Consider the following 27,689-nt stretch of genomic DNA (forward strand, 5'->3'; position numbering starts at 1 on the left):
AGAAGCAGCATTTTTTTAATATAAATTTATTTTATTTTATTTATTTTTGACTGCGTTGGGTCTTCGTTGTGGTGCACGGGCTTCTCATTGCAGTGGCTTCTCTTGTGGAGCGCGGGCTCTAGGCACGCAAGCTTCAGTAGTTGCTGCGCGCGGGCTCAGTAGTTGTGGCTCTCGGGCTCTAGAGCGCAGGCTCAACAGTTGTGGTTCACGGGCTTAGTTGCTCTGCAGCATGTGGGATCTTCCCGGACCAGGGCTTGAACCCGTGTCCCCTGCATTGGCAGGCGGATTCTAAACCACTGCGCCACCTGGGAAGCCCTGGAAGCAGCATTCTTACAAGTAGGTTCTTCTTAGGTAAAGAGTTCTCTGTGTTACAATTTAGTAGGTGGGGTTGTTGTAGATTTTTAAATTTCAGGACGTAGTATGGGAAAGGACTTTCTTATTATCTTAGGTATCTTTTATCCTAGATTTGATTCTTATAAAAGTAAAAATTGGTCAGTTAAGTACTGAAAGATTGTTTCTCATGAGGTAAGTGTTCCAGAGTTGATTGCTACTTCTGTAAAGTTGGGATCCAAATTTTAAAATATGCCTTTGGAATTTGGTAAGTTTAAGGGAATAAAACCATTTAAGAGAAACATTATGGAACCACCTCATGTATATTTTAACTGGATGTAAATGTGTAATTATGGTGATAAGTAATATAGTAGTTCCCTCTTACCCAGTTTCAGCTTTCTGTAGTTTCAGTTACCCACAGTAAATGGTGGTCTGAAAGTATTAAATGGAAAATTCCAGAAATAAACAATTCATAAATTTTAAATTGTGTGCCATTCTGAGTAGCATTATGAAAACTCACACAGTCCCACTCCATCCTACCCTGGATGTGAATCATCCCTTTGTCCAGCATATCCTGCCCGTTGGTCACTTTGTAGCTATCAGATTGACTCTTGTACTAGTAACCCTTATTTTACTTAATAGCCCAAAGCACAAGAGTAGTGATGCTGGCAATTCAGATATGCTAGAGAGAAGCCATTAAACTGCTTCTTTTCCGTGAAAAGGTGAATGTGCTTGACTTAAAGGGAAAGGAAAAATAATCATATGGTGAGGTTGCTAAGATCTATGGTAAGAATAAATCTGTTTCTGAACTGTGAAGAAGGAAAGAGAAATCTGTGCTAGTTTTGCTGTCACACTCAAACTGCAAAAATTACAGCCACAGTGTGTGTTTAGTTAAGATGGAAAAGGCATTGAATTTGTACAATAAGATATTTTGAGAAGGAGACCACATTCACATAATTTTATTACAGTATATTGTTATAATTGTTCGATTTTATTATTAGTTACTGTTATGAATCTCTTATAGTGCCTAATGTATAAATTAAACTTTATCCTTGGTACTTATATATAGGGAAAAATGTATATATAGGTTTCAGTACTATTCACAATTTCAGGCATTCACTGGGGGTCTTCGAATGTACCCCTATAGATAAAGGGGAGATTACTGTACCTATTTTATTTCCTTGCACATGGATTAATGTACCTGATTCTAGCTCATTTCCTTTTAGTGACTATATGTGTGTGATCATCAGAATAATATTTTATAAATACTCGCTAGGAATTTACAGTGATTCCTTATTACCAAATTCATGTCATTGAAAGCCGTCTGTAACATAGTCGTGTTACCATCGCAGGACTTGTTTTAGAGCTCCCTTTCTGGTCTTCTGAATTTCTTGTGTGTCTGTGTGCTGAATAACCCTTTTAGCGTTGTTTTTCCTCCTTGGAGTATTTTCCTGACTGTCGTTTGTTAGTCATTTTGGTTCCAGAGCAGATTGTTTTAAGTAACCTTCACTGAAGTAACCTTTACTGATGATTTAAACCCTGATTGTTTTCTTACTTTGTATTCTAATAAATTTATGGGGATTGTATCAATACTTTGTTGCTTTAAATGTAACTTGTTTTCCGTAGTAGATTTGCCTCTGCAGGAGGTGGAGGGCAGGTTCCTAGGTTTTGTCTCTTTGATAAGTTTCAGCAGTGTTTGTTGTAGAGAGAGGAGACACAGTATTTACTATGTTTCTCATTGTTTCCTTTTAGATTTATTACTTGAGTTATTTGTTCCTAATCCTTATGTTTTATCCACATAGTTTGTATGTAAGTGTGTGTATATATGCAGTTGCTACTCTTTGAACTAAAAATTTTCTAGTTATTAGCTACACAAGTTTCTAATCACCTAATGTACATTTTCTTAATGTGAATTGGGATTTCAGTGTTTGATCAGCGGTAGTTCTTTTGAGAGGCTGCCAGTTCACTTGTTTGTTTCCTGCACTGTCTCTAGAGTTCTTTCAGGATAAAGACTATCCTGTTGATCGTTGTACGGTGGAGTCACATCAAATGTGCTTTTAACTAAAATGAAATCAATTACACTTGCTTGGCAAAAAGAAAAAGACCTAATTATGCTGATGCTTCTCTTTGTCCTTTTGCTCTGGAGTCAGTAGTGAGCAAGATATGATACCTGAACTATTTCCTTTGTTTCAGTTCCAGAGCGTGAGTCTGGATGTGATTCTGATGATATTCGTTCTTCATAAAGTGTGGATGACAATCCATGCAGTATAGAAGTAAAGTTTAGGCAATGTGGAGTCAGATTGCATGTTTGAATCTTGCCCTGGGCAAGCTTCTTGATCTCTCTGGGCTTCAGTTGCTTTATGTGTAAAATGGGGATAATAGTAGCACATACCTTGCATTTCCAGTGTGTTACTCTTCTGAAGAATTTTCAAAAGTAATTTTGACAATTGATTTTTGCTTCATGCATTAATGTCAGGATTCCGTATAAGTTTCAGCTCCACATATTTTTTGAATTCACTTAGCAGAATTACATGGAGTCATGGAGTTGACTCTGCTGGACAGTTATTCATTATGAAGAGATGAAACTTATTCAAATCCTGGATGGAAAAAAAGCTGTTATCTAATAGATTGTTTTAAATAACACTTTGATTGTGTGACATACTAGGCAGAAGGAAATGTCTTTTCTTTTTTATAATTTGTCTGTATTCTTACCAGTATTCACAAAGTTTAAATTTATGCCTGTGGAAATTGAATACATAGTACCTAATCTTTTCAGTACCTAATCTTTTCAAACTGTTTTCTTTTAGGAAGACATTAGTACTTTTTGAATCCACCAAAGTTACATGTGGGAAACCGGGAGTGGCAGGAGTGGAGTAACAGGAGATTGGAGGCTTATGTATAGGCAATAGCAGTGGGAAGTTACTGGAAGGTTTTAAGCAGGGAATGATATGGTCCAGCTTACTTAAGAAGATCTTTCAGATCAATCAGAAACTAATTTGTTGTAAGAAAAGAAAGAGAAAGATGCATTTTCACAGAATTTTACTGTAATAAATGGAATGTTCGGAACCTTAAAAAGGTTAACCAAAACCAAAAGTGATTTCCAGTAACATAATGTCTTGATAGTCTTTTAAATCTCCTTAGTAGCTTTTAGATATGAAAATAGACCACATGAAAAGATAATAGCATTTCAGGGTGTTCCCATTACATCCTAGAGCTGTATGTCTTCATTTCTCATTTATAAAATATGCTTTCAAAATTGTTTTTGGGCCTATTTTCCAACTTCAACCTTTAATTCCAAAAGTTCTTATTATAACTTGAGAAGGTAGACTGAGTGGAGGAGAAAGTGACTGAAAAGCAGTGCAAAGGATTCCTGAGAGTTGGAATTAAAATCCCTTATATTATAAAGAATTGGTAGTTGTATATTTTCTAATTTAAACTTTTTCCTCCAGTGCATTTATTTTGATTTCTACCTGGTATTGGCCTCAAAGCTTGTGAAAATAATGTCTAATTCCTGACACAGCAGAATGCTGGTGTTGATTGATAAGCTGGCATTGTGCTAAGTAGCTTTTTGTCCTAAATTTTACCGGTGGGCCAAAATAATTAGCTTTTGTGTACTGTCCCTGTTGTAATGCCATTCTTTCTCTGCATTTTTGTTAATGAAGGGAAGCAGTTGGACAGAAAGTAATGTGGTGGGGGGGGGAGGGTGCAATGAGCAGAAGGTGATAGGGAGGTTAACTGAGATATTGTTCTCCCCAAACATGGTTTGGTAGCGCTCTGCAGTGACAGTGGGAGAAAATTTGCAATTTCGTGTTTTGCCTATGTAATTTGATCCTTTTTCACTCAATGTCATAGCATCTTTTTTTTTTTTCCAGTACAGTAAGGAAAGGAAATTAAGCAGGTTCTGATTTAGGCCTTAGGTGATAAGGAATTTATAATAATTTTTAAAAATTTATTTATTTTATTTTTGGCTGCGTTGGGTCTTCGTTGCTGCACGCGGGCTTTCTGTAATTGCGGTGAGCGGGGTCTATTCTTCATTGCGGTGCATGGGCTTCTCATTGCAGTGGCTTCTCTTGTTACAGAGCATGGGCTCTAGAGCACAGGCTCAGTAGTTGTGGCGCATGGGCTTAGTTGCTCTGCAGCCTGTGGGATCTTCCCGGACCAGGGCTCGAACCCGTGTCTCCTGCATTGGCAGGTGGATTCTTAACCACTGTGTCACCAGGGAAGCCCCTAGGAATTTATAATACATTTTAAAGGGAATCTATCGTAACACTTGACTGAATGGAGGAAAATGGGTAATTGAAAGATTCTCTTGGTTGGTTTTAGGTTGATTTAGACCTTGCTGAATAAAAATTGGAAGTATCCATCTTTCTAAGGAGAGGAAGCCTTGTATACCTATCCAGTTTTCTCTCTACTTTTTTCTATTTCTCTCTATTCTTTTAACTTGTCTGCCTTCACCATGACTGCTTCTCCTTGTATTCTGTGTGACATCCTGTAGCCTTAAACTTCCAGTAGACAGGAAAGAGTTCATTGCCTGTTTGTGTTAATGAAACAAGGTCATTACTCTGTCCGAAGAACGTTCTTTTTATTTAATCTTAAAATCTTTAGTAAAAATACTAAATAGATTTTCAATATGTTTGTAGCCGAACATACTTCTCAAGGCAGTTGACACATTATTTTCTCTGTCAGCAGTCCCTAGCGTATTAGAATGTGTATTAGCTGTGTTCTCAATGACCTAGAAACATTGTAAACTTTTTACAAGAAATTGAAATAATGTTTTTCTTGTTTTTGTATTTAACATCAAAAGTAATTGTTTCACTATTTTGAAGTTTTATTAGGCATACAAAGGTTTGTGGTAATGATGTTTTCTTGGCAGATTGTATCTTTTATCAATAAAACTGCCCACAGAAGTGCTCCATCTGAGGCATGTGAATGGTATTTTGTCTCATACTGCCTTTTTGTCTGATACTGCCTTCTTTTTTGCAAGTATTTGCATTCTGTAACTTTTTTATTTTACATTCATTTTTACATTCTGTAACTTTTACATTCTTTTTTTGACCTGTCATTTTGTTTTAGATCATGCCTTATAGGTAGCATGTGGTTATTTTTTATTTTATATAGTTTATTTGGGCTTCTCTGGTGGCTCAGTGGTTGAGAATCTGCCTGCCAATGTAGGGGATGTGGGTTCGAGCCCTGGTTTGGGAAGAGCCCATATGCCGCGGAGCAGCTAAGCCCGCGAGCCACAACTACTGAGCCCACGTGCCTAGAGCCCATGCTCTGCAACAAAAGAAGCCACTGCAGTGAGAGGCCCGTGCACTGCAGTGAAGAGTAGCTCCCGCTCGCCGCAACCAGAGAAAAGCCTGCACGCAGCAACAAAGACCCAATGCAGCCAAAAATAATAAATAAATAAATAGTTTATTTATAATAGGGAGATTTAACCTATTCACATTTATTGTTATTATTGACATGTTTAATGATTCCTGCCATAGGTACTCTGCTTTTTTGTTTCTTCCTTTACCCTCTCCTTTCTGCTTTTTGTTTTATTGATCATCTCCACTGCTTTGGGGTTTATTTTTAGTGGTAAGGAAGTTGTACACCTCTGTTTCTGTTCTTGTGTTCAACCTTAAATGCTAATTTAGCTAGGTATAAGATTTTAAGTTCAAGATAATCTTTTTTCAGGACTTTAAAGTTGTCGCTTCATTGTTTTTAAATACCTAATGTTGGTGACAGTATGACCCCAGTTTGGTTCTTTTTTTCTTTTTGTAGGTAATCTGGGTTTTTTTCTATCTAAAAACTTTAAGGATTTTTACTGTGAAATTTCACCATGATATGTCTAAAAATGTGTGTCATTTTTTTTCAACTCCAGAAATTTTTCTAATATTTTCTTAAAACACTCCTTTCTATGCCTTTCCTTCTAAAATTCAGATAGATAGATGTTGGAACTTTGGTATTTATACTCCATATCATCTAACTTTTCCTCCAAACTTCTCACCTCCCTGTCCTCTGTTCTTGTTGCATTCTGGCAGATTTCCTTGGCTCTGCCTTCTACTCGTTAATTTGCTCCTGTTATGCCCATTCTAATATACAATCCATCCATTGAGTTTATTGTAATAATCTTTTTTAATTTTCAAGATGTCTAATTGGTGCTCTTTAGAAGCAGCCTTTTTAAAAATGACTGTGATAACCTCTCATTCCTCTGATGTTAAATTTTCTGTTTGCTTTGTTTATCCTGCTTTCTCAAATACTAGTTTTTTATTTGAATCAGGTCCCTCTCTTTTATGGTATTAATTTTCCTTTATGTTAGCAATTCTTGACAGTATGGTCTCTTGGAAGATAGGCAAGGTATGTTTGTCACTTGTGTCTTGGGTGGAGGGGATCCTCACTCCTTCTGAATGATACAACCCTACTCCAGTCTGACTTCTCTTTCTCTTAGTGGAGTGGGAGGACTGATGAGGTTGCTTCAAGTGCAGTTTTCCAGCAACTAGAATCCACAACTACATAAGAGAGTCCTAGTTGTCTTCTAGTATGAATGTTTTGTGCTACGGATTTTTGCTGCCAAAGTTTTTGGAAGGTGATTAGGCTATTTACAAGTGGAAGATTTCATATTTATCTGTTACTCTGTTTGTGTTCTAGTTGGCTCCTTTTATCCTCCCACATCTTATTTTAAAATGAGCATGTTTCTTCTTGACACTAGCTAGCTTAAACTAGCTGTTTTATATTCTGAACTTAAAGTTTCCTATACATCCTTCTTTGCACACTATAAAAGAAAACAAAAAACAAGAAAAACAAAAAATTATAGTTACATTCAGACTAAAGGAGAAGGGAAACAAAAGGTAAATGGAGGGGAAAAGGTAGCAAAGAAGAATGAAGCAAGAGGAAGGGAGAAAAGAGCAGATACAGAAGGTTGCTATCCCATTGTCTCTTTGTGACTGAGATGCCCTGGGCCCCAAGCAACATAGCCTTCCCTGTACGTTAGTTGTGGGGGTAGCTACTTCTGCTTTTGCTTTTTCAATGCTTACCTGTTGGACATACACTGGTTCTTTCGTAATCACATATTTGTTAAAGTTGAATGACGTTGACAAGCGATAAAGTTTGGGGTGAAGATGTGCCATGAAGCTCTTGGACCTAGTAGCTGGAACCTAGATAACTGGATTTGTCTACAAAGATGCTTCCCAAACGTTGACTGAAGCTTTTGCAGCTGTCCTCAGTGGGTATTAACTACCAACTCATGAAGTATGTGAGATGGCTTCTCTAGGAAGCAGATTCTGAGACAAAGATAGGAGTCCCCCAAATGTATTTGATTAGCAAACAGTAGATTTGGGATAACAATTGTAATGAAGATGGCAAAGTGTTTCTAGTATCTCTTCTACACTGTGGACAAACAGCCTAATAGAAAAACAGCAATACGTGTGAATAAGTGGTTTTCAGAATGAAAAAGTCCAGTGGCCAATAAACAAACTTGAACAGATTTTCAAATTCACTGATAGTGAGGAAAATGTGAATTACAATAATATGTGAACGAGAATTATGTTACACTGGGGTTTTTCAACGTAGGCACTGTTGACATTTTGGATCAAGGTGGTGGTGTGCGGATGTTGTCCTGTGCATTGTAGAATGTTAGCAGCATTCCTGGTTTCTACCTACTAGACACCAGTCGCACCTCCTCCTGACCCCTAGCTGTGATAATCAGAATGTCTCCAGACATTGTGAAAGGTACCCTAGAGGGAATATCATCCCTGATTGAGAACCAGTTTTATACTCATTAGACTGGCAAAAATTAAACACAGGTATCATATCTCTTGCTGGCAGGAATGGCAGAAAAGTGGTACTTTCAAGCACTACAGCCTTTTCTTGGGAGAAGTCTGAGTGTTTTTCAAGTTAAAAATATATAAACCTTTTGGCTAAGCAATCCTGTTGCTAAGACTCTATCCCATGACGATATTTATATGAGTGACTTGCATTGTGAACAGCCATTCTGCCCTCCCATTTTTTCTTCAGTGTGTCATTTAATCACAGTGATGCGAATCTATTACTGAGTATTGATAAGTTTTTCATAATTGTTTCCTCATATTTCAGAACTCTCTTGATAGAGCCCAAGCAGCCAAGAACAAAGGCAACAAATATTTTAAAGCAGGAAAATATGAACAAGCTATTCAGTGCTATACCGAGGCTATCAGTTTGTGCCCTACAGAGAAGAATGTTGACCTTTCCACGTTTTATCAAAACAGAGCTGCTGCCTTTGAGCAGTTGGTATGTATCCTAGGTTGGTTTTTCTGTTTGTTTTGTTTCTCTTTATTTGCATAATGTTTCAGTTAATGCCACTCAAATAAATCTAATAAACTTTTTGAAGTTGTTTTGAAATTACAGGATTTTTGTTTGGTTTTTATATCCTTTAATTACATAGCTTTTTAAGAACAAATTTTAGTTTTGCTCATCACACACACAATCCAAAGTTGTATATATCAGATTTTATGAAATTAGATAATACAGAAAGTTGAAAGTTTCTGGTGACCCCATCCTCCTCAACAGTTTGAGTTTATTTCTTCAACTTTTGTCCCCATATATGTAATAGCATATGTGGGGGGGCGGGGAGACCAAAAGACGAATTCCTATTACATTGTTTGCAACATATTTTTTCAGTTGCCACTGTATCTTGTACAGCTTCTCATAGCACACACAGATCTATTTCATTCTTTTTAAAGGCTATATGTAGTAGCTGTTACATGGTTGTATAGTGGAAAACATCTCCCTGTTGATGAACATTTGAATCGCTTCCTATTTTCCCTATTGCATTCAGTGTTGCAGTAAATATTTTTGTAAGTATTTTTTTGCATACTTTTGGGAGAATAAAATTCTAGAAATGGAAATATAAAGAGATAGTATCAATACCTATTCTAATAATAATATATGAACATGTTTGTTTTCCAGTATCTCACTGACTATGTGTATTATTAGTCTTAATAATATTTGCCACTCTGGTAGGAGAAAAATTCTCTCTCATTGTTTTAATTTGCAATTTTTGAGATGTTGGTGAAGTGGACAATCTTTTCTATGTTTATTCGGCATTTATATTCTCTGCATTTTTTGTTCAACCAAGTTTTATTGACTTTCATATATGAAAGGTTACTATAGTAGGAGCTGGGTCTATAAAAGCAAACAATTATGCATGGAACTCAAGGATCACAAAACAGCTATTAAATTACATTTTGATAAATGCTTTGATTCTATAATAGACGAATGAGTGGGGTTGGTGCGTAAAACAGTGCAGAATAGAGTGTTACAAATGGAGGAACAGTGTATGTAATTGCTCTGAGGTAGGCAAGAGTTTGCCATGATTAAAGAAGTATGTATAAAGGATCCTGGGGTATAGAGAGATGAAACTGGAAAGGTAGCAGAGGCCAGATCAGGCAAAGCCTTGCAATGGTAAGAAGGTTGGATTTGATTCTGAGTGTAATGGGAAATATTTAAGGGTTTTAAATAGGGCAGGAACATCATCTAAAATTGTTCTCACTGTTCTGTCAAGAATATATTGGAGGGAGGCAAGAGTGGAGGCAGGGATAAGGTAGGATGTTGTTGTAGTTGCCTAAGTGAGACATGAAGGAAAGCTGAAGACCAACAGAATTTGCTGTTTTATTGGATGTGAAGTGTGAAGAGAAGCAGGAGTTTTAATAATAGTGGAGTGAGGAAGGAGTGAGTCAGCTGACAGTTGAATTGAGAAATGTCTCTATTTTAGGAGCGTGGTTTGGGTTAAAGAGATAAAGTTTGGAGTCATCTAATTTTAGATGTTATATACTACCAGGACAATAGATGTGATCACCTAAGAGAGAGAAGGGATGAGTCCTTGAGCATTCCAGCATGTAGAAATCAGAGGGGGAGAAGTCAGCTACAGAAATTGGGAAGGAGCAGCCGGTGAGGTAAATGGAAATCAAGTAGAGTGGCAACTCCTTGGAGGTTTGGCAATAAACAGGAGCTAAGAAATGGGGTAATAACTGCAGGGAATTACGGAATCAAAGGAGTGTTTTTAAAAGGTGGAAAATACTAAAGCAAGTGTTTTTATGCTAATAGGAATGATTCAGTAGAGAAGTAGATTGATGCAGAGGCAGGATAGCTAACAGTGAAGTCCTTGAAGTGGGGAGAATGTGGATCCATACCACAAGTGGAAGGTTGGCCTTTGGTGAAGAGAGGCGCTTCCTCAGTTTTAACAGGAGGGAAGGAGGAGATGATATCACATAGATGCAGGTAGGTTGTAGATTTGGTGGTAGAAAGATGGCTTAAATATGTCTTTTACCTATTTTTAAAAATTAGGTTGCTAATCTTTATTACAGTTATTTATATGAGCTGTTATAATGTATTGTGGATATTAACTCTTTGTATGAATTGGGAATACTTTTTCTGTTGTGGGATTCTTAATACTTGGCATACTGAGTTTAGAAAACTGATTTCTGTCAAACAGTGCTTCCTTTAGTGTGACTTTTTTTTAATACTTTCATTACAGCAAAAATGGAAAGAGGTGGCACAAGATTGTACAAAGGCTGTTGAACTTAATCCCAAATATGTGAAAGCTCTCTTTAGACGTGCAAAAGCCCACGAGAAGCTAGACAATAAGAAGGAATGTTTAGAAGGTGAGGGTATTTTTGTGTATTTTTGTATGAAAATTACTAAAGGCTTCATAGTCATTGGTAAATTTTTATGAAACTCTGCCTATGAGTAGAGAAATCAATTGTGTTTAAAAGTTTTACTCTTCCCCAATTGAGACTTTGTTTTCTAGTTTAAATTGAGATTGCAGATACTTTTGAGTACTGTCTTGGTTCCCAACTATGGAATTAAATGATTTAGAGTTTATATACCACACATTTTAAACTTGGCAGTTAATGAGCATCAGTGTAATTTCATGAATAAGAAATCAGAAGAGAGGTTTTAGTGAGTGATAGTGTTTCTAAGATTCTACGTATTTTTCAGTTAATATCCTATATAAATATGAAATAATTTTGAGATGAATCATTAAAGAAAACATTTGGTTTTTGCCCTTGCAATTTTCAAACATTATCTTATACTCAGTTAGAAATTATGTAATTGATACAAAGCATCAAGTGAATTTGCCATTCTCAGTAAATATTATAATTATTCTTTGGCCTCTAATTGGCCATATCTGCTGCCAAAACTTCAATTAGGGTATCCGCCACTGGCCCCGCCACTGGCCTATAAAGTACATTCTTCTGGGTGATGTAGAGCTAAACCAAAATGCAGTTTCTGCAGTCGAAAAGTACTTTCCACTACATACTTAAATCTGCTTTAAAAGCATCAATAGTCAGAAATTTAGCCATAATTTTTTTTTAAATAACATTATTTAAAAGGGAAAAGCTGTTTTATTTATTTATTTTTTTAAAATCAGGATTACCAATTGAGAGTGGTTTAGAGAACATTTTAGAAACACTTGAGGTTTTGTGGTATCATATACTTTGGTGGTGGGTGGAAGGAGTGTTGCTCTGGAAAAGAGACTTCTGAGTTTTGAACCAGACTTTGAAGTTATTAAGCGATAATTGTAGAGAGGAGTGTAAATGGATTTTAGATGCAGAAATGGGATGGGGAAAAGACTTTGACATTGGCACTAGCCAGATTATCAGGGGAACATACAGCAGATTGACTTGTTTGGAGGAGCAAGGATTTGGAATTGTGAGAAATTGAGTTCAAAAAGAGAGAGACAGCCATTGTTCACTACCTTGAATGAAAAGTTGAGAGGTTAAGGAAACATTGATCTTTCAAATTTCAAACCACTGTGTGTTGAGCTGTAGCATAGCCAGGTTAAAATGGTATTTTGAAGCAGATTTAATTGGGAGCTCTGTGGCAAGATGGCTTTGGAGATGAGTAGTAACCCTGAGGCCTATAAAAAGACCAGACATGAGAGAGCCACATTATGTTGATTTGGCATATACTTAACCAGCCAGAAAAGAATATTCCTGGATTACTTGTTTTATTTGCTGTGCACAATGTTGGAGTGATGAGAAACATCACAAATGGTGTAGTATAGTCCCTTTCATTTCACAGGTGAGGAAAGTGAATTCTAGAGAAGTGGAGTGACTTTCTGAGCTTTGAGTTTGGTCATTAAGTATGTAAAACTAAAGTGTTAAGAATCAGTTTATTGGAAATGATAGCCACATAAAGCTATGCATTTAGTTTGGCTTTCTGTGGTAACATTGAACCCATTTGATGCTGCTAATCATCTTTGCAATAATTTCATACTTACTCTTGTTTTTTGCATCATTTCTAGATGTCACTGCTGTGTGTATATTAGAAGGGTTCCAAAATCAGCAAAGCATGCTGTTAGCTGATAAAGTTCTTAAACTTCTTGGAAAAGAGAAAGCCAAAGAAAAATACAAGGTAAATTAATCTGAATTGGTTAATAGAGGGAATATATATTATGAAGGGTCATTTCTAATTTATACTGCTTAAACTTGGGCATGATGGTTACAGCTGAAATTAGATCCGGATTATATTTCTTTTTCCTGTAATCTTGGGCTTTTGTGGCTTACCTTTTTAAAATAAGAATGTAAACTATGTCCAGTATTGCACCTGGAGGATATTGAAAGAATTCATGTATATTAGAAGTTGCCAAACAATGGCCTACAGGCCAAATCCAGCCTGCCACCTGTTTTTATAAATAATGTGCCAATAGTGTTTTATTGGAACTCAGCCACTCACACATTGTTTTAGATTCTTTTAAGCTACAATAGCAGAGTTGAGTGGTTGTGACAGAGACTGTATGGCACACAAAGCCTAAAATATTTACTATCTGGCCTTTTACAGAAAAAAATTGCCAACTCCTACTCTTTAAAGTTTTTAAAGATATGTTGTATAAATTGGCATTGGTTTTACACAGTAGATGGTTTAATTCAAGAAACATTTATTGAACAGAGGTCCATAATGGGCATTTTAGAAGGGTAGGTACAAAGACATGGTCCTTGCCCTTACAAAGTCCTTAATGAGAGGGACCATTAATAAGTATAAAAGGCATGATATTGGTAAAGTGTCATGGAGGGATATAAGAAGAGGGCTGTGGGAGTACCACAGGTATTACTAAACATGGTGGAGGTTTTCTGCTAAATTTCATAATATCGAGGCAGTTGTTTCTTTTTTCTTTAATAATAGCTTGCTTTTCTCTTCAGTTGATTTTAATAATCTCTCTGTATTTTTAACTTTACATCTCTGAATATTAGCTGAGTTAAACAGAGTTAAAACAGGTTTCTTCACTGCAGGACTTTCTTGTGCTAGTATGTGTTGTGAATCTCCAAATACAGCTGTACTGGTTCTCAGTCTCTTTAAACTCTGGAACTTATTTCCTTCCCTTCAGCATCTGGTAGAACATGCTGTTTTGAGGAACTAGAATGTGCTCCTCAAAATATTTTGCAAAATACCATGTTAGAGTCTCACAAATTGAACTTTGAAGGAACCTCGTTTCCTTGAGTATAATGCTATTGTTGAGTAATTATACTGGTTTGACTGCAGAGTAGTAAGAAAATATGATAACCTACATTTATATAGGTTCCAAATTAGTTTCCACATATATTTTCTAACCTGTTTGTATTCTATTTTGTACATTCCACTTTGCAAAATACTTTTCATTTTATTATTTTTATTTTTACAATAACCCTATAAGATAAATAAGGATAGTATTTTTATTGCTGTTTTAGAGATGAGAAAACTGAGAGTGACATGTGTAAGGTCACATAGCTAATAAGTGGCAGAGCTAGAGTTTATATCTTGTTCCTTTGATACTAAAGGCCATTACTTATAAAATATTGTTCTCATTTTAAATTTGTAACTCTGTGAAAGACAGGGAAGTGGTAGCTTTATTTCTAAGCTGAAATAGGAGACTACAAGACATTAATGATTTATTCATCTTCAGTAAGGGCTATTTAAATTTCTATTTAAGCTTTTTCCCTGAAGTGGTAGATGATTGCCACTTAGGGTCTTCAATGAAATACTTAAGTTAGGTGTATTTATCACTTGGTGGTGACCATTTGATTTAAAATGGTAATTAAGACACACTGAATCTCTCCCCAGAGAGCGCACCAAAAAAAGAGTGTGAATTCCTTAGATTTTTCTATTCAGTTTTCTTATTTACCCCACTCTCATCTATCCTAGATTAGATCGTATACTTAACAAAGCCAGATTCATTTTTTTTCCCCTCCTTCAAATACAAAGACATTAAATCTACCAAAATAATAGAAATGGTATTTGTTATACATACAATTTAAAATACCATATTTCCACTCTAAAATCTTTGGGTTGAATTTTGCAAAGGATCCAAAATATGTTATGAGAGCCCTTTGGTGACATTAGTCCCTTTTCCTTCCTTTAAAACTTTATCATCTTAAGTATAATAAGGAGAAGCGAAATACTTCTATGATTATGAATCAGGTTGCCATGGGAAAAAGTAATAATTAAAAGAGGAAATGAGATTTTATTCTGACTTTCAGTGCACTTACTCCAATGGTGATCTTCAGGTGCAGAATAAGTAGGGGACAAATGAAAGCCCATGGTAGATGGACTTAACGTTTTAGCACCTGTGTAAGACATGGTCCTGAGTAGTAAATTGAGGTGTTAATCTTTTAGGACAGGAAGATAATTTTAACTCAGAAGGAGATAATTTTAACTCAGCAGTTAGTTTACCTCCTTTGTTCCAGATTTCACCTTCTTTTAGTGAGTGGTTCTAAGAGTTCTTGACATTTTACATCTTTGGAGAGGGGAAAGGTTCTCATTTAAAACCTACTTTGAACAGCTGGGACTGGCAGCATTACCATTTCCACCGTCTGTTGTGCTACGGTTTGGAGCCTGATATTCTTCAGTTATCTGAAAATGAGACGCCAGTTTTTACGACAGTGGTTCTCAGTGTTCTACAAAGGCATCTGCTTCTTTGGTTAGTGTTTTCTATTTTGATGTGTATAAATATGATTAAATTTCAGAATCGTGAACCTCTGATGCCATCTCCACAGTTTATCAAATCTTACTTCAGTTCTTTCACGGATGATATAATTTCTCAGCCAATGCTTAAAGGAGAGAAATCTGATGAAGATAAAGACAAGGAAGGGGAGGCTTTAGAAGTAAAAGAAAAGTAAGTGTCTCGAGTATAGTATCTGCTTAATGTTTTGTTTTGTTTTGTTTTTGGCGGGGGCGTGGTTGTGGGGTTTTTTGCTGCCATAGAGCCAAAGTGGAACTCTGAGTCATCTCCAAAAAATCTGTTTATAAATAGATATAAATATAACAAAATTATAATATATAATAATATTATAATAATAAAAATACTTCTCTGGGCTTCCCTGATGGCGCAGTGGTTGAGAGTCCGCCTGCCGATGCAAGGGACATGGGTTCGTGCCCCGGTCCGGGAAGATCCCACATGCCGCGGAGCGGCTAGGCCCGTGAGCCATGGCCGCTGGGCCTGCGCATCCGGAGCCTGTGCTCCGTAACGGGAGAGGCCACAACAGTGAGAGGCCCGCGTACCGCAAAAAAAAAAAACCAAACAAACAAAAAAATACTTCTCTTCTCACGCATGTCTATTACACCCGAACAGTTACTTCTCTGGTGACTCAAGGTTTTACTGCCAGGAGTCTGCCCTGCTTTTAAGGTCCTACATGATATTCTCAAGAGATCTCCTAGTGGAGATCAAGTGGTTGATTATATTTGAACAGGGGCACTAACTTAAAAAATGATTGTGTAGCTCAATATCCAGATGTTTTAGTGCAAGGAAGTTTATAATATTTAATTTTTTAGGAGTGCCCAAAAGAGTGACTTTCAAGGTTTTTTCTGCATGCCTAGGAAAATGCCATTCTTTGGGTTTGTGTTTGCTCCTTTAGAGAGCTGAAACCAAAGTACAAGATACTATGTTTACAACTGGAGGTCAAGTGATATAATGTAATATATAAGCTATCTAGCCTGCTTATCCATTTATATTTATTAATACTTTTGCTGTAGAGGCTAGCTCTCCTCTCTAAGAGAAGGTACATTATTACCAACATGACATTTTCTAATGAGTTTGGAAGAAAAGGGAATACTGTTCCCAAAGCAAAGCATAATTTTGCATCTATAGCATATTGGAAGGTTTAAGGAAAAAGATTGCTTTTAATTTGTATCTCCCAATTTTTCTACCATTATTGACCACCTTTTAAGGGAGGATACTATGTATAATTGTGCCAAGATGTTCAAGTTTGAATTAGTTGGTGAGCAATCTCTTTGAGAAGATTGTAGATGGGAAGTAAATGTTTAAGGTGATGCCAATAATTGCCTCTTCTGATTAGGAAATAGTCCTTATCCCAGAAAAACTACAGTGAAGTTAATACCATTATTCTAAAAACTATATTGAGAGGTAGCAGGACATAGCTATCTCTCACCAGAACACTAATTGGAATCGGTCCTAAGTTTTTGAATTCTATTTTACTCTGAGCCTTAGCTTCATCATTTTTTGAATGGGGAAGTAAATAATTACCTTTGAGGCTTATTGTGAGGTTTAGAGGTCATGTTTGTAAGTATCTAGCACTTAGGATCTCAATAAATAGGAACTGTTATTACTTCCAATCTGATTTAATAATTATTTTGTCTTACCCTGGTGACCTGAGGAATAAAACTAGAGTGCAGGGAATATGTAATTATAGGAAAGGTTAGCACAGAGTTTGTTAAGACCTTGACTGACATAACTTTTAAGTCACTTGCCAGTTTTCTCTATTCAGAATATGTAGCAAATGAAATAAGAAAATGTAATTTACAGTGCCCCTTAAAGGACATATAGTGTAAATTCCTTTTCAGTTCAAAAAATTCCTTCTACAAGCCTTCTCAATAAAAGTCATCATCTTAGAAGAGTGATGATATTGTGGTCACTGCTTTTTAAAAAGTAGGGGAAGGGTGTTTTCTTTAAGTACTATTTGATGGAAGAGTCTGCTTCTTTGATATTGATAGATATTGATATTGATAGAATGATACTCATTCTAGGTCTGTTCTTTTAGGTGAAACAGCACAACTTCTGGATGAGAGCCTTTTATCAATAGATATTTCCCTGCCTCCAGTTCTTGCTCCCTTACAGTCCATTTTCCACAACACAGCCAGAGTGATCTTTACAAAATACAACTCAGGTCACACCTCTTCCTTGGGTTCTGTGACCCTAAACTCACTTGATAACTTTCTATTTCCCTGTTCTTAATGTTAGTCATAAAATAACTGTTGCGTGCCATCAATGTGCCACAGATAAGAAGGTGAATAAGACAGGATCCTTTCCTGTGTTGCAGATCAGTCTGTCATTAGCTCATCTTTTCATGTGTCTAAATGTTGAAGCCTGGGCAATAACCCTAGGTTTCTGCCATTTTCTCTGTTGTTTCCTTTTTTAAAACTCTCTGCAAGGCAGCAGGAAAATCCCAGTCTGCATCAAAAATCCTAATCTGTTACACACACTGCCCCACATACCACCACTCACACTCCAGTCTCACATTGACTGGCTAACTTGTTAAGGGGAAGAGGACAGTTGTTTAACTCAGGTATACTAAATGTGGCAAGTTTTAGCATTTGATGCTTTTTTAGTAATTTTTTATGCTCATTTTATTAGTAATAAATAGTAATTTTCTATGCTTATTTTATTTTCAGCTCTGGATACTTAAAAGCCAAACAGTATATGGAAGAAGAAAACTATGATAAAATCATAAGTGAATGCTCAAAAGAAATAGATGCCCAAGGCAAATACATGGCAGAAGCATTATTACTACGAGCTACTTTCTACTTGCTTATTGGCAATGCCAACGCTGCCAAGCCAGATTTAGATAAGGTCATCAGCTTGAAAGAAGCTAATGTGAAGGTACATTTAAAACTCTGTGTGTGTGCATGTGAAAAAATTAATAATAAATAAAAATAAGACTTTTAGGTATGTTTTGCTGAAGTTTTGGCATTTCAGTTGCCATTCTCCAAAAGATTATTTTTTGTTTTGGAAGGGACTACGCCTAATGATGATTGAGTTGGTGCAGTGAAACTGAATCATAAATGTCAGTGATAGATATCTTTAACTAGGAAAGGACTTTTTTTTTCCCCCTATAATATCTGGTAGCTTCAGCTTCCCTGTATAGCTTCTGCCTACTGTATCGGACTATATTTGGGTAGGGGTAAAGGTGATGTAGCAGTGCTATAGGTAGTATTGTAAATAACATGCAATATGTAGTACAGGGTTATAAAATGCATTTAATAAAAAGTAAACATATTTAATATATTCTGAAAGATTTCATTTATATGAGGAAAACACAAGATCTACAAATATAATATAGAAATATACTGAAATATACCAAAAGTTTTTGCTGTTGTGTGGTTGGAACAGCTTTTCGTTTTCTAAGTGTTCTTGTGTGTATGTAGTTATTTTTATAATTAAGATTTGGTTGTGGGGGGGGTCTGTCGAATTATATGAGCCTTCTACTCAGTGTAACAAGAATAGCGGTAAGCTGCCAAAGTACTGTACTCCTTATTAGATGGTTAACATCTCTTTTTCCTCATTGAATTAAGTGAACTCTGTCTTTATTCACCTCCAAATGAATTATTCATGTATTTTATGGAAAATGAGTTGTTTTCAAGGCCTAAGTATTTGTTAGCAAATTATCTTCTTGTAAATAAAAGTAATTTATACTAAGTATTTGTTAAAAGTCCTTCTCAAAATAGATTTTCAAGTTGAAGATACCCTAGTAATAATTATCTTTAATTTTATTTCCTGATGATTACAAATATGTTCTGTTATGTGTTTTTATTATTGTTGTGAGGGCATTCTTATTTGTTTCATTGAGGAAGACATTTGTATGTACTTTTGCCTTGAAAAAAATTTTAGAGAAGAATCCTATTTCTTATTTCATGATCATGATTTTTTGTTTTAATGGCAAGTGATGATGCCTGTCATATGCCATGTACAAAAATGAGCTCAAAATGGCTCAGAGACCTGAATGTTAAGAGCCAAAACTTAGAAGAAAACATAGGAGGAAATCTTCAATACTTTAGATTAAGCTGTGGTTCCTTAGGCATGACACCAAAAGCACAAGTGACCCAAAAAAAGGAAAACACATTCCACAGGATGGGAGAAAATATTCACAAATCATATATCTGATAAGGGGCTTGTATCCAGAATATATTAAAGAAGTTTTCTTACAACTCAACAATAAAAAGATAGCCTGATTTAAAAACAGGAAAGGATCTGAATAGACATTTTCTCAAAGAATATGTACAAATAGCCAATAAGAACAAGAAAAGCTGCTTAGCATCATTAGCCCTTAGGGAAATGCAGATCAAAATCACAATGAGGGATCACTTTATACGGACTAGGATGGCTGTAATCAGAAATTTGGACAATTAAAAGTATTGGTATAGATATGGAGAAGTTGGAACTCTCATACGTTGCTGGTAGGAATATAAAATGCTAAAATCCCTTTGGAAATTAGTTGGGGTTGGGAAGTTCCTCAAAATGTTAAACGTAGAGTTACCATGTGACCCAATAGTTCCTCTCCTAGGTATATATACCTACGAGAATTGAATTCATAGGTCAACACAAAAACTTGTACATGAATGTTCATAGCAGCATTATTCATAAGAGCCAAAAAGTGGAAGCAACTCAAATGTCCATCAGCTGGGGAACAGATAAATAAAATGTGATATATCTATACAATGGAATATTATTCAGCCATTAAAAAAGAATGAGCTGGGATGAAGTGAGAGAGTAGCACTGACATATATACACCACCAAATGTAAAATGGATGGCTAGTGGGAAGCTGCACAGGTAGATCAGCTCCAATGCTTTGTGATGACCTAGAGGGGTGGGGTGGGGAGGGTGGGAGGGAGGCTCAAGAGGGAGGGGATATGGGGGTATATGTATACATATAGCTGATTCACTTTGTTCTACAGCAGAAACTAACACACCATTTTAAAGCAATTATACTCCAATAAAGATACTTTAAAAAAGAAAAGAATGAAGTACTGATACATGTTACAACATAGACAGACCTTGAAAACATGCTACGTGAAAGAAGCCAGTCACAAAAAGACTGCATTATGTATGATTCCAGTTTGTATGAAATGTCCAGAATATACAAATCCATAGAAAGAAAAAAAGACTGATGGTTTCTAGGGACTGAGAATTAGGGAGGAAATAGGGAGTGCCTGCTAATGTGTAGAGATTTCCTTTGGGAGTGGTGAAAACATTCTAGAATTAGTGGTGACAGTTGCACAGCTCTGAATATACTAAAAATGACTGGCTTATATACTTTTAAAGGGTGAGCTTTATGATACGTGAATTACATCTCAATAAAGCTGCTATTTAAAAAACTAAATTAAAATAAAAAGTAGTAATGATGAATCTTTCCTCATTTGGGGTATATAGCTTCGAGCAAATGCTCTCATCAAAAGAGGCAGCATGTATATGCAACAGCAGCAGCCTTTGCTGTCTACTCAGGATTTTAACATGGCTGCCGACATAGATCCTCAGAATGCAGATGTTTATCACCACCGAGGACAGGTAAATTAATTTTCTTAAATACTTCTGATCTTTGAATTGAGGAATTTGATACCATTTTGAGAATGTCTTTAAAGTTTTCTTACATCACTTGTGATAGCTGTGAGCAGAGTATCAGAGTGGTTTACAGTTTGGGTTGGCATTTATTTAGTCCCATCTTGAACATTTGTCTTGATATTTACTTGTAAAAAAAAAAAAAAAAGAAGAGGAAGGCTATAAATGTTGGCTTTTGCCAGTTCAGGTTTGTTTTTCAGGTGTTTCTGCTTCATAGGTTTTCAACGAGTAAAACATTAAAAACATGTAGTGACAAATTAAAGAAAATGTAGTGAGCATTTTGAGTTAATGCCAGAATCAACAGAATGATTTTTGTGGGCTTCTTGCTGTAAGGAAATATTAGCCTGAACTATCCAGACAGTATCAAAAAAATCTGAATGGAGTTTTATAACATGCATATTTGTTTTTTAGTAAAAATGTACAGTGAAGAAAACAGTTCCTAATTTCAGCATCATCTGGGGAAAACATGGCTTTATAAATCGGCTTGTGTGACGTGGCTTCTTGGAATGCATTAGAGTAGAAAGTATGGGCTAATCCATATAATAACAGAAAAGTCAGGTTTTTGGGGGCTTCCCTGGTGGCGCAGTGGTTGAGAATCTGCCTACCAATGCAGGGGACACGGGTTTGAGCCCTGGTCTGGGAAGATCCCACATGCCGCAGAGCAACTGGGCCCGTGAGCCACAATTACTGAGCCTGCATGTCTGGAGCCTGTGCTCCGCAACAAGAGAGGCCGCGATAGTGAGAGGCCCGCGCTCCGCGATGAAGAGTGGCCCCCATGTGCCACAACTAGAGAAAGCCCTCGCACAGAAACAAAGACCCAACACAGCCATAAATAAATAAATATTTTTTTTTTTTTAAAAAGGTCAAAACTTCCAAAACACTTAAAAAGAAAAGTCAGGTTCTTTCTAATGGAGAATTTTATCTAATATTTCTGTCTGAAGGGTCTTAAGAAGTGTTGAGATAACCTTAAAATTCTTGGTATTTTGATCCTTACTGGTAGTGTCTTTGAAGATTAATTTGAAATGTAATTATCTACTGTCTGATCTACTTTGACGTTTGAAAGTACAGAGATACTTCATTTTCTAGAAGAAAAATCACTTAAGAGTGATCAAAAATGGTAGGTTTATAGTGCTTTTTAAGAAAATTGGACACTGGTTTTAAGTTTTTAGAATCTTTCCTTTAAAATTATAAGATTTTCTAGTTCACTTTCTAGAAAGTAATTCTATATTGAATAATTTCATGCGTAGCATTATGCTGAGCTGTACTAAGGCACGGTACATATTTAACTGGTGTACTTGTTATTTTGAACTGTGTTTATCTATGTACTTTTTTTCCTTAGTTGAAAATACTGCTTGATCAAGTTGAAGAAGCAGTAGCAGATTTTGATGAATGTATTAGATTAAGACCTGAGTCTGCTCTGGCACAAGCTCAGAAATGTTTTGCATTGGTAGGTTTGACTTGCTTTTGTATTTTCCTAAACATCAGTATTTCCCATTGATAACAAAAATGAGTATCATTGTCTATGAAATCATCTACTGACAGGGAGAAAAACATGTCAGTTTAGGAAGGTAGAAGTGTGTATTACTTGAGGTTCTGCTCCAGTATTTTCTCTGGATGCCTTATTTGGTTCATCTTGATAGATGTTTGTCCCTGATCTTATGCCCCCCTAAACAGCACTCTTCTCTCTAATTCTCTACCATAAACCAGTACAAAGAACAAAAGCATTTAGAGGAAATACTCTGCAATCATGACACCATATAACTCATCTCTTATTCTGCCTTTGTAGACTATTCATATTCAGAAACACAAAGTTGAAAATCAGGTAAAATAAGGCCATTTCTAACGAAATCAGATACTTCAGTTAACCCCATACCCTGAGTCCTAAAAGGATTTTCCTTTTAAAGAAAGAAATTGGGTCACAAACACATTTATATTACAGATTAAAAATGTTATCAGATGAAGGAGCTTTATAATACTTTTATTATAAAGTAATAATAAATAAATAAATAATAAATAAATAAAGTGATAATAAATTATATTGAATTTAAAATTCCCCTACTTATATGCAACGTTAACCTGTTACACGTTAGTTTGTCGTCTTCTAGAATACTGAACATCTTGAAATTGTTTAGTGGCAATGAAGTCCTAATTGTACATAGTGTTTGGATCCCTGCTCTAGAGATATTCCCGTGGAACCCTTTTAGGTGCAGCAAATTATGTAGCAGATTGCCTGCTTCTCTGGAAATATTTATGTAATTTTGTGTGACTTTTATAATATGTTAACATTTCCTGAGTTTTTGAGTTCTTGATTTGACAGGCCTGTTTTGATTTTTTTACACAGTATCGCCAAGCATATACAGGAAACAATTCTTCACAAATCCAAGCAGCTATGAAAGGTTTTGAAGAGGTCATAAAGAAATTTCCAAGATGTGCTGAAGGCTATGCATTATATGCCCAGGTAAATGTCATTTTTCATATTTTTTCACTTGCCAGTTCTTTTTTAAAGAACTGCATTCATATCTTGAATGCTAGCCTGGAAATCAGAAAATAGTGGTTCTCTTGTTGCAGCTTCTGTGGAAGCAGATGGCTTTGTTCCTACTTTGTTTCTCCTGGTCCCCAGGATGGTCCTGGATCACCTTAAGAGGGCTTCCTGTGTTATACAATTTGAAAACCGTGGCCCTAAACTTGTAACATGGGGAAGCTTAAATAGAGCATTTCCCTCATGTTTTCATTTGGATTTGGATTTGCAGAATTTAATTACCTTAGGAAAATCTACTGTATGCAATTGGTGAGGGAAATGTCCTTGGAAAGGGTTTTCTTTCTATTTGATCACTCTTCTTTTAAATGGTTAAATAGTCTGTAACAGCTCATTTTAATCTCTCTGGTTTGTTTAAAATTCTTGAAGCTTTCCTTGGTTTAGGATTGAAGCTATGGAAAGTAGGATTTAAATTTGGATTATTTTCACTTTTTGTTCTTTTTTGGCTGCGGTGGGTCTTCGTTGCTGCGCGTGGGCTTTCTCTAGTTGCAGCGAGAAGGGGCTACTCTTCGTTGTGGTGCGCAGGCTTCTCATTGCAGTGGCTTCTCTTGTTGAGGAGCACGGGCTCTAAGCCTTCAGTAGTTGTGGTGTGTGGGCTCAGTAGTTGTGGTGCACGGGCTTAGTTGCTCCGTGGCATGTGGGATCTTCCCAGACTAGGGCTCGAACCTGTGGCTCCTGCATTGGCAGGCAGATTCTTAACCACTGTGCCACCAGGGAAGCCCCACTTTTTAAATTATAGTTTGAAGTCTTTGAAAACTTATTTATTAATTTTAAATCATCCATTTAAATGAAAATGATTAACTTCTTATAGTTAAAGAGTTTTTCCTGTAACTAAATGATCTCTGAAAGACTGTTTCTTTCTTAGTCTTTAAGTTGAAAGCTGCTTTTGGTATCTCAAAAACCAGCCATCTCAAAACTCTATATATTTTCTCTTATTCTTCTTATTCCAAAGAAATGTTGTTCCCCTCCCTCCTTATCCCCCCAAACATCACAGAAATAGGAAGCATTTTAAAATGACCGTCTGTGTTAGACTCCTACCTCCAGACATTCTTAGGGTTGATTGTTTTGTTTTTAATTTCCTTCATGTTATCTTTAGTCCAGTTATAAGAAAAGTTCCACAGGATAAAACTTTCTTTTTGAGGGTTTACTGAAAAGGACTATAGAAGATTGATTGTGTTGGATCTATTATGTAAAAGTCCTACCATCACTGCATTATTAGGGGTTGAAATTCTGCAGTATGAAATACCACCCAGGAATTCTTTGTTTGTTTGTTTGTTTTTAATATATTCTTTTCCATTATAGTTTATCACAGGATATTGAGTATAGTTCCCTGTGCTATACAGTAGGACCTTGTTCTTTATCCATTCTAAATGTAATAGTTTGCATCTACCAACCCCAAACGCCCAGTCCGTCCCTCTCTCTTTCCCTCTCCTGCTTGGCAACCACAAGTCTGTTCTTTATGTCTGTGAGTCTGTTTCCTTTTTGTAGATAGGTTCATCTGTGCTATATTTTAGGTTCCACATATAAGTGATATCATATGGTATTTGTCTTTCTCTTTCTGACTTCACTTAGTATGATATTCTCTAGTTGCATCCATATTGCTGCAAATGGCATTATTTCATTCTTTTTTATGGCTGAGTAGTATTCCATTGTATATATGTACCACATCTTGTTTATCCATTAATCTGTTGATGGACACTTAGGTTGTTTCCATGTTTTGGCTATTGTGAACAGTGCTGTTATGAACATAGGGGTACATGTATTTTTTTTTAAACATCTTTACTGCAGTATAATTGCTTTACAATGTTGTGTTAGTTTCTCCTGTATAACAAAGTGAATCAGCTATATGCATATGTATATCTCCATATTCCCTCCCTCTTGTGTCTCCCTCCCACCCTCCTTATCCAACCCCTCTAGGTGCTCACAAAGCACCAAGCTGATTTCCCTGGGCTATGCAGCTGCTTCCCACTAGCTATCTATTTTACATTTGGTAGTGTATATATGTCAGTGCTACTCTCTCACTTCGTCCCAGCTTACCCTTCCCCCTCCCCGTGTCCTGAAGTCCATTCTCTATGTCTGCGTCTTTATTCCTGTCCTGCCCCTAGGTTCATTAGAACCATTGTTTTTTTAGATTGCATATATATGTGTTAGCATATGGTATTTGTTTTTCTGACTTACTTCACTCAGTATGACAGACTCTAGGTCCATCGACTTCACTACAAGTAACTCAATTTCGTTTCTTTTTATGGCTGAGTAATATTCCATTGTATATATGTGCCACAACTTCTTATCCATTCATCTGTTGATGGACACTTAGGTTGCTTCCATGTCCTGGCTATTGTAAATAGTGCTGCAGTGAACATTGTGGTACATGACTCTTTTTGAACTATGGTTTTCTAAGGGTATATGCCCAGTAGTGAGATTGCTAAGTCATATGGTAGTGCTGTTTTTAGTTTTTTAAGGAACCTCCATACTGTTCTGTAGTGGCTGTATCAATTTACATTCCCACCAACAGTGCAAGAGGGTTCCCTTTTCTCCACACCCTCTCCAGAGTTTATTGTTTGTACATTTTTGGATGATGGCCATTCTGACCAGTGTGAGGTGATACCGCATTGTAGTTTTGATTTGCATTTCTCTAATGACTAGTGATGTTGAGCATCTTTTCATGTGTTTGTTGGCAATCTGTATATCTTGTTTGGAGAAATGTCTATTTAGGTCTTCTGCCCATTTTTGGATTGGGTTGTTTGATTTAGGTCTTTAATCCATTTTGAGTTTATTTTTGTGTATGGTGTTAGGAAGTGTTCTAATTTCATTCTTTTACATGTAGCTGTCCAGTTTTCTGAGCACCACTTATTTAAGAGGTTGTCTTTTCTCCATTGTATACTCTTGCCTCCTTTACCAAAGATAAGGTGACCATATGTGCATGGGTTTATCTCTGGGCTTTCTATCCTGTTCCATTGATCTATATCTCTGTTTTTGTGCCAGTACCATACTGTCTTGATTACTGTAGCTTTGTAGTATAGTCTGAAGTCCAGGCGCCTGATTTCTCCAGCTCTGTTTTTCTTTCTCACTCTTGCTTTGGCTATTCGGGGTCTTTTGTGTTTCCATACAAATTGTAAAATTTTTTGTTCTAGTTCTGTGAAAAATGCCATTGGTAGTTTGATATGGATTGCATTGAATCTTTAGATTGCTTTTAGGTAGTATAGTCATTTTCACAATGTTGATTCTTCCAATCCAAGAACATAGTATATCATATCTCCATCTGTTTGTATTGTCTTTAATTTCTTTCATCAGTGTCTTATAGTTTTCTGCATACAGGTCTTTTGTCTCCTTAGTTAGGTTATTTCCTGGGTATTATATTCTTTGTGTTGCAATGGTAAATGGGAGTGTTTCCTTAATTTCCCTTTCAGACTTTTCATCCTTAGTGTATAGAAATGCAAGAGATTTCTATGCACTAATTTTGTATCCTGCTACTCTACCATATGATTAGCTCTAGTAGTTTTCTGGTAGCATCTTTAGGATTCTCTATGTATAGTATCATGTCACCTGCCAACAGTGACAGTTTTTACTACTTCTTTTCCGATTTGGATTCCTTTTATTTCTTTTTTTCTCTGATTGCTGTGGCTAAAACTTCCAAAACTATGTTGAATAATAGTGGTGAGAGGGACAACCTTGTCTTGTTCCTGATCTTAGAGGAAATGGTTTCAGTTTTTCACCACTGATATGATGTTGCCTGTGGGTTTGTCATATATGGCCTTTATTATGTTGAGGTGGGTTCCCTCTATGCCTACTTTCTGGAGAGTTTTTATGATAAATGGGTGTTGAATTTTCTCAAAAGCTTTTTCTGCATCTGTTGAGATGATAATATGGTTTTAATCCTTCAGTTGGTTAATATGGTGTATCACATTTATTGATTTGCATATATTGAAGAATCCTTGCATTTCTGGGATAAACTCCACTTGATCATGGTGTATGATCCTTTTAATGTGCTGTTGGATTTTGTTTGCTAGTATTTTGTTGAGGAATTTTGCATCTATATTCATCAGAGATATTGATCTCTAATTTTCTTTTTTTTGTGACATCTTTGTCTGGTTTTGGTATCAGGGCAATGGTGGCCTTGTAGAATGAGTTTGGGAGTGTTCCTCCCTCTGCTATATTTTGGAAGAGTTTGAGAAGGATAGGTGTTAGCTCTTCTCTAAATGTTTGATAGAATTCTCCTGTGAAGCCATCTGGTCCTGGGCTTTTGTTTGTTGGAAGAT

At 36.2% G+C, this 27,689-nt stretch overlaps 1 protein-coding gene across 1 annotated transcript in view; it reads left to right on the plus strand.

The window, feature by feature from the left end:
* TOMM70 (translocase of outer mitochondrial membrane 70) overlaps positions 1 to 27,689 on the plus strand; it is a 43,624-nt gene that overhangs the window by 5,313 nt on the left and 10,622 nt on the right. The window contains exons 2-9 of the mRNA XM_007129016.4: positions 8,404 to 8,577; positions 10,823 to 10,949; positions 12,596 to 12,705; positions 15,291 to 15,439; positions 17,953 to 18,160; positions 20,709 to 20,843; positions 22,234 to 22,341; positions 23,236 to 23,352. Of these exons, the coding sequence (XP_007129078.1) occupies positions 8,404 to 8,577; positions 10,823 to 10,949; positions 12,596 to 12,705; positions 15,291 to 15,439; positions 17,953 to 18,160; positions 20,709 to 20,843; positions 22,234 to 22,341; positions 23,236 to 23,352 (1,128 nt within the window). The remainder of the gene's footprint in view (positions 1 to 8,403; positions 8,578 to 10,822; positions 10,950 to 12,595; positions 12,706 to 15,290; positions 15,440 to 17,952; positions 18,161 to 20,708; positions 20,844 to 22,233; positions 22,342 to 23,235; positions 23,353 to 27,689) is intronic.

This window comes from Physeter macrocephalus, chromosome 1 (genome assembly GCF_002837175.3).
Source record: "Physeter macrocephalus isolate SW-GA chromosome 1, ASM283717v5, whole genome shotgun sequence".
NCBI classification, from domain to species: Eukaryota; Metazoa; Chordata; class Mammalia; order Artiodactyla; family Physeteridae; genus Physeter; species Physeter macrocephalus.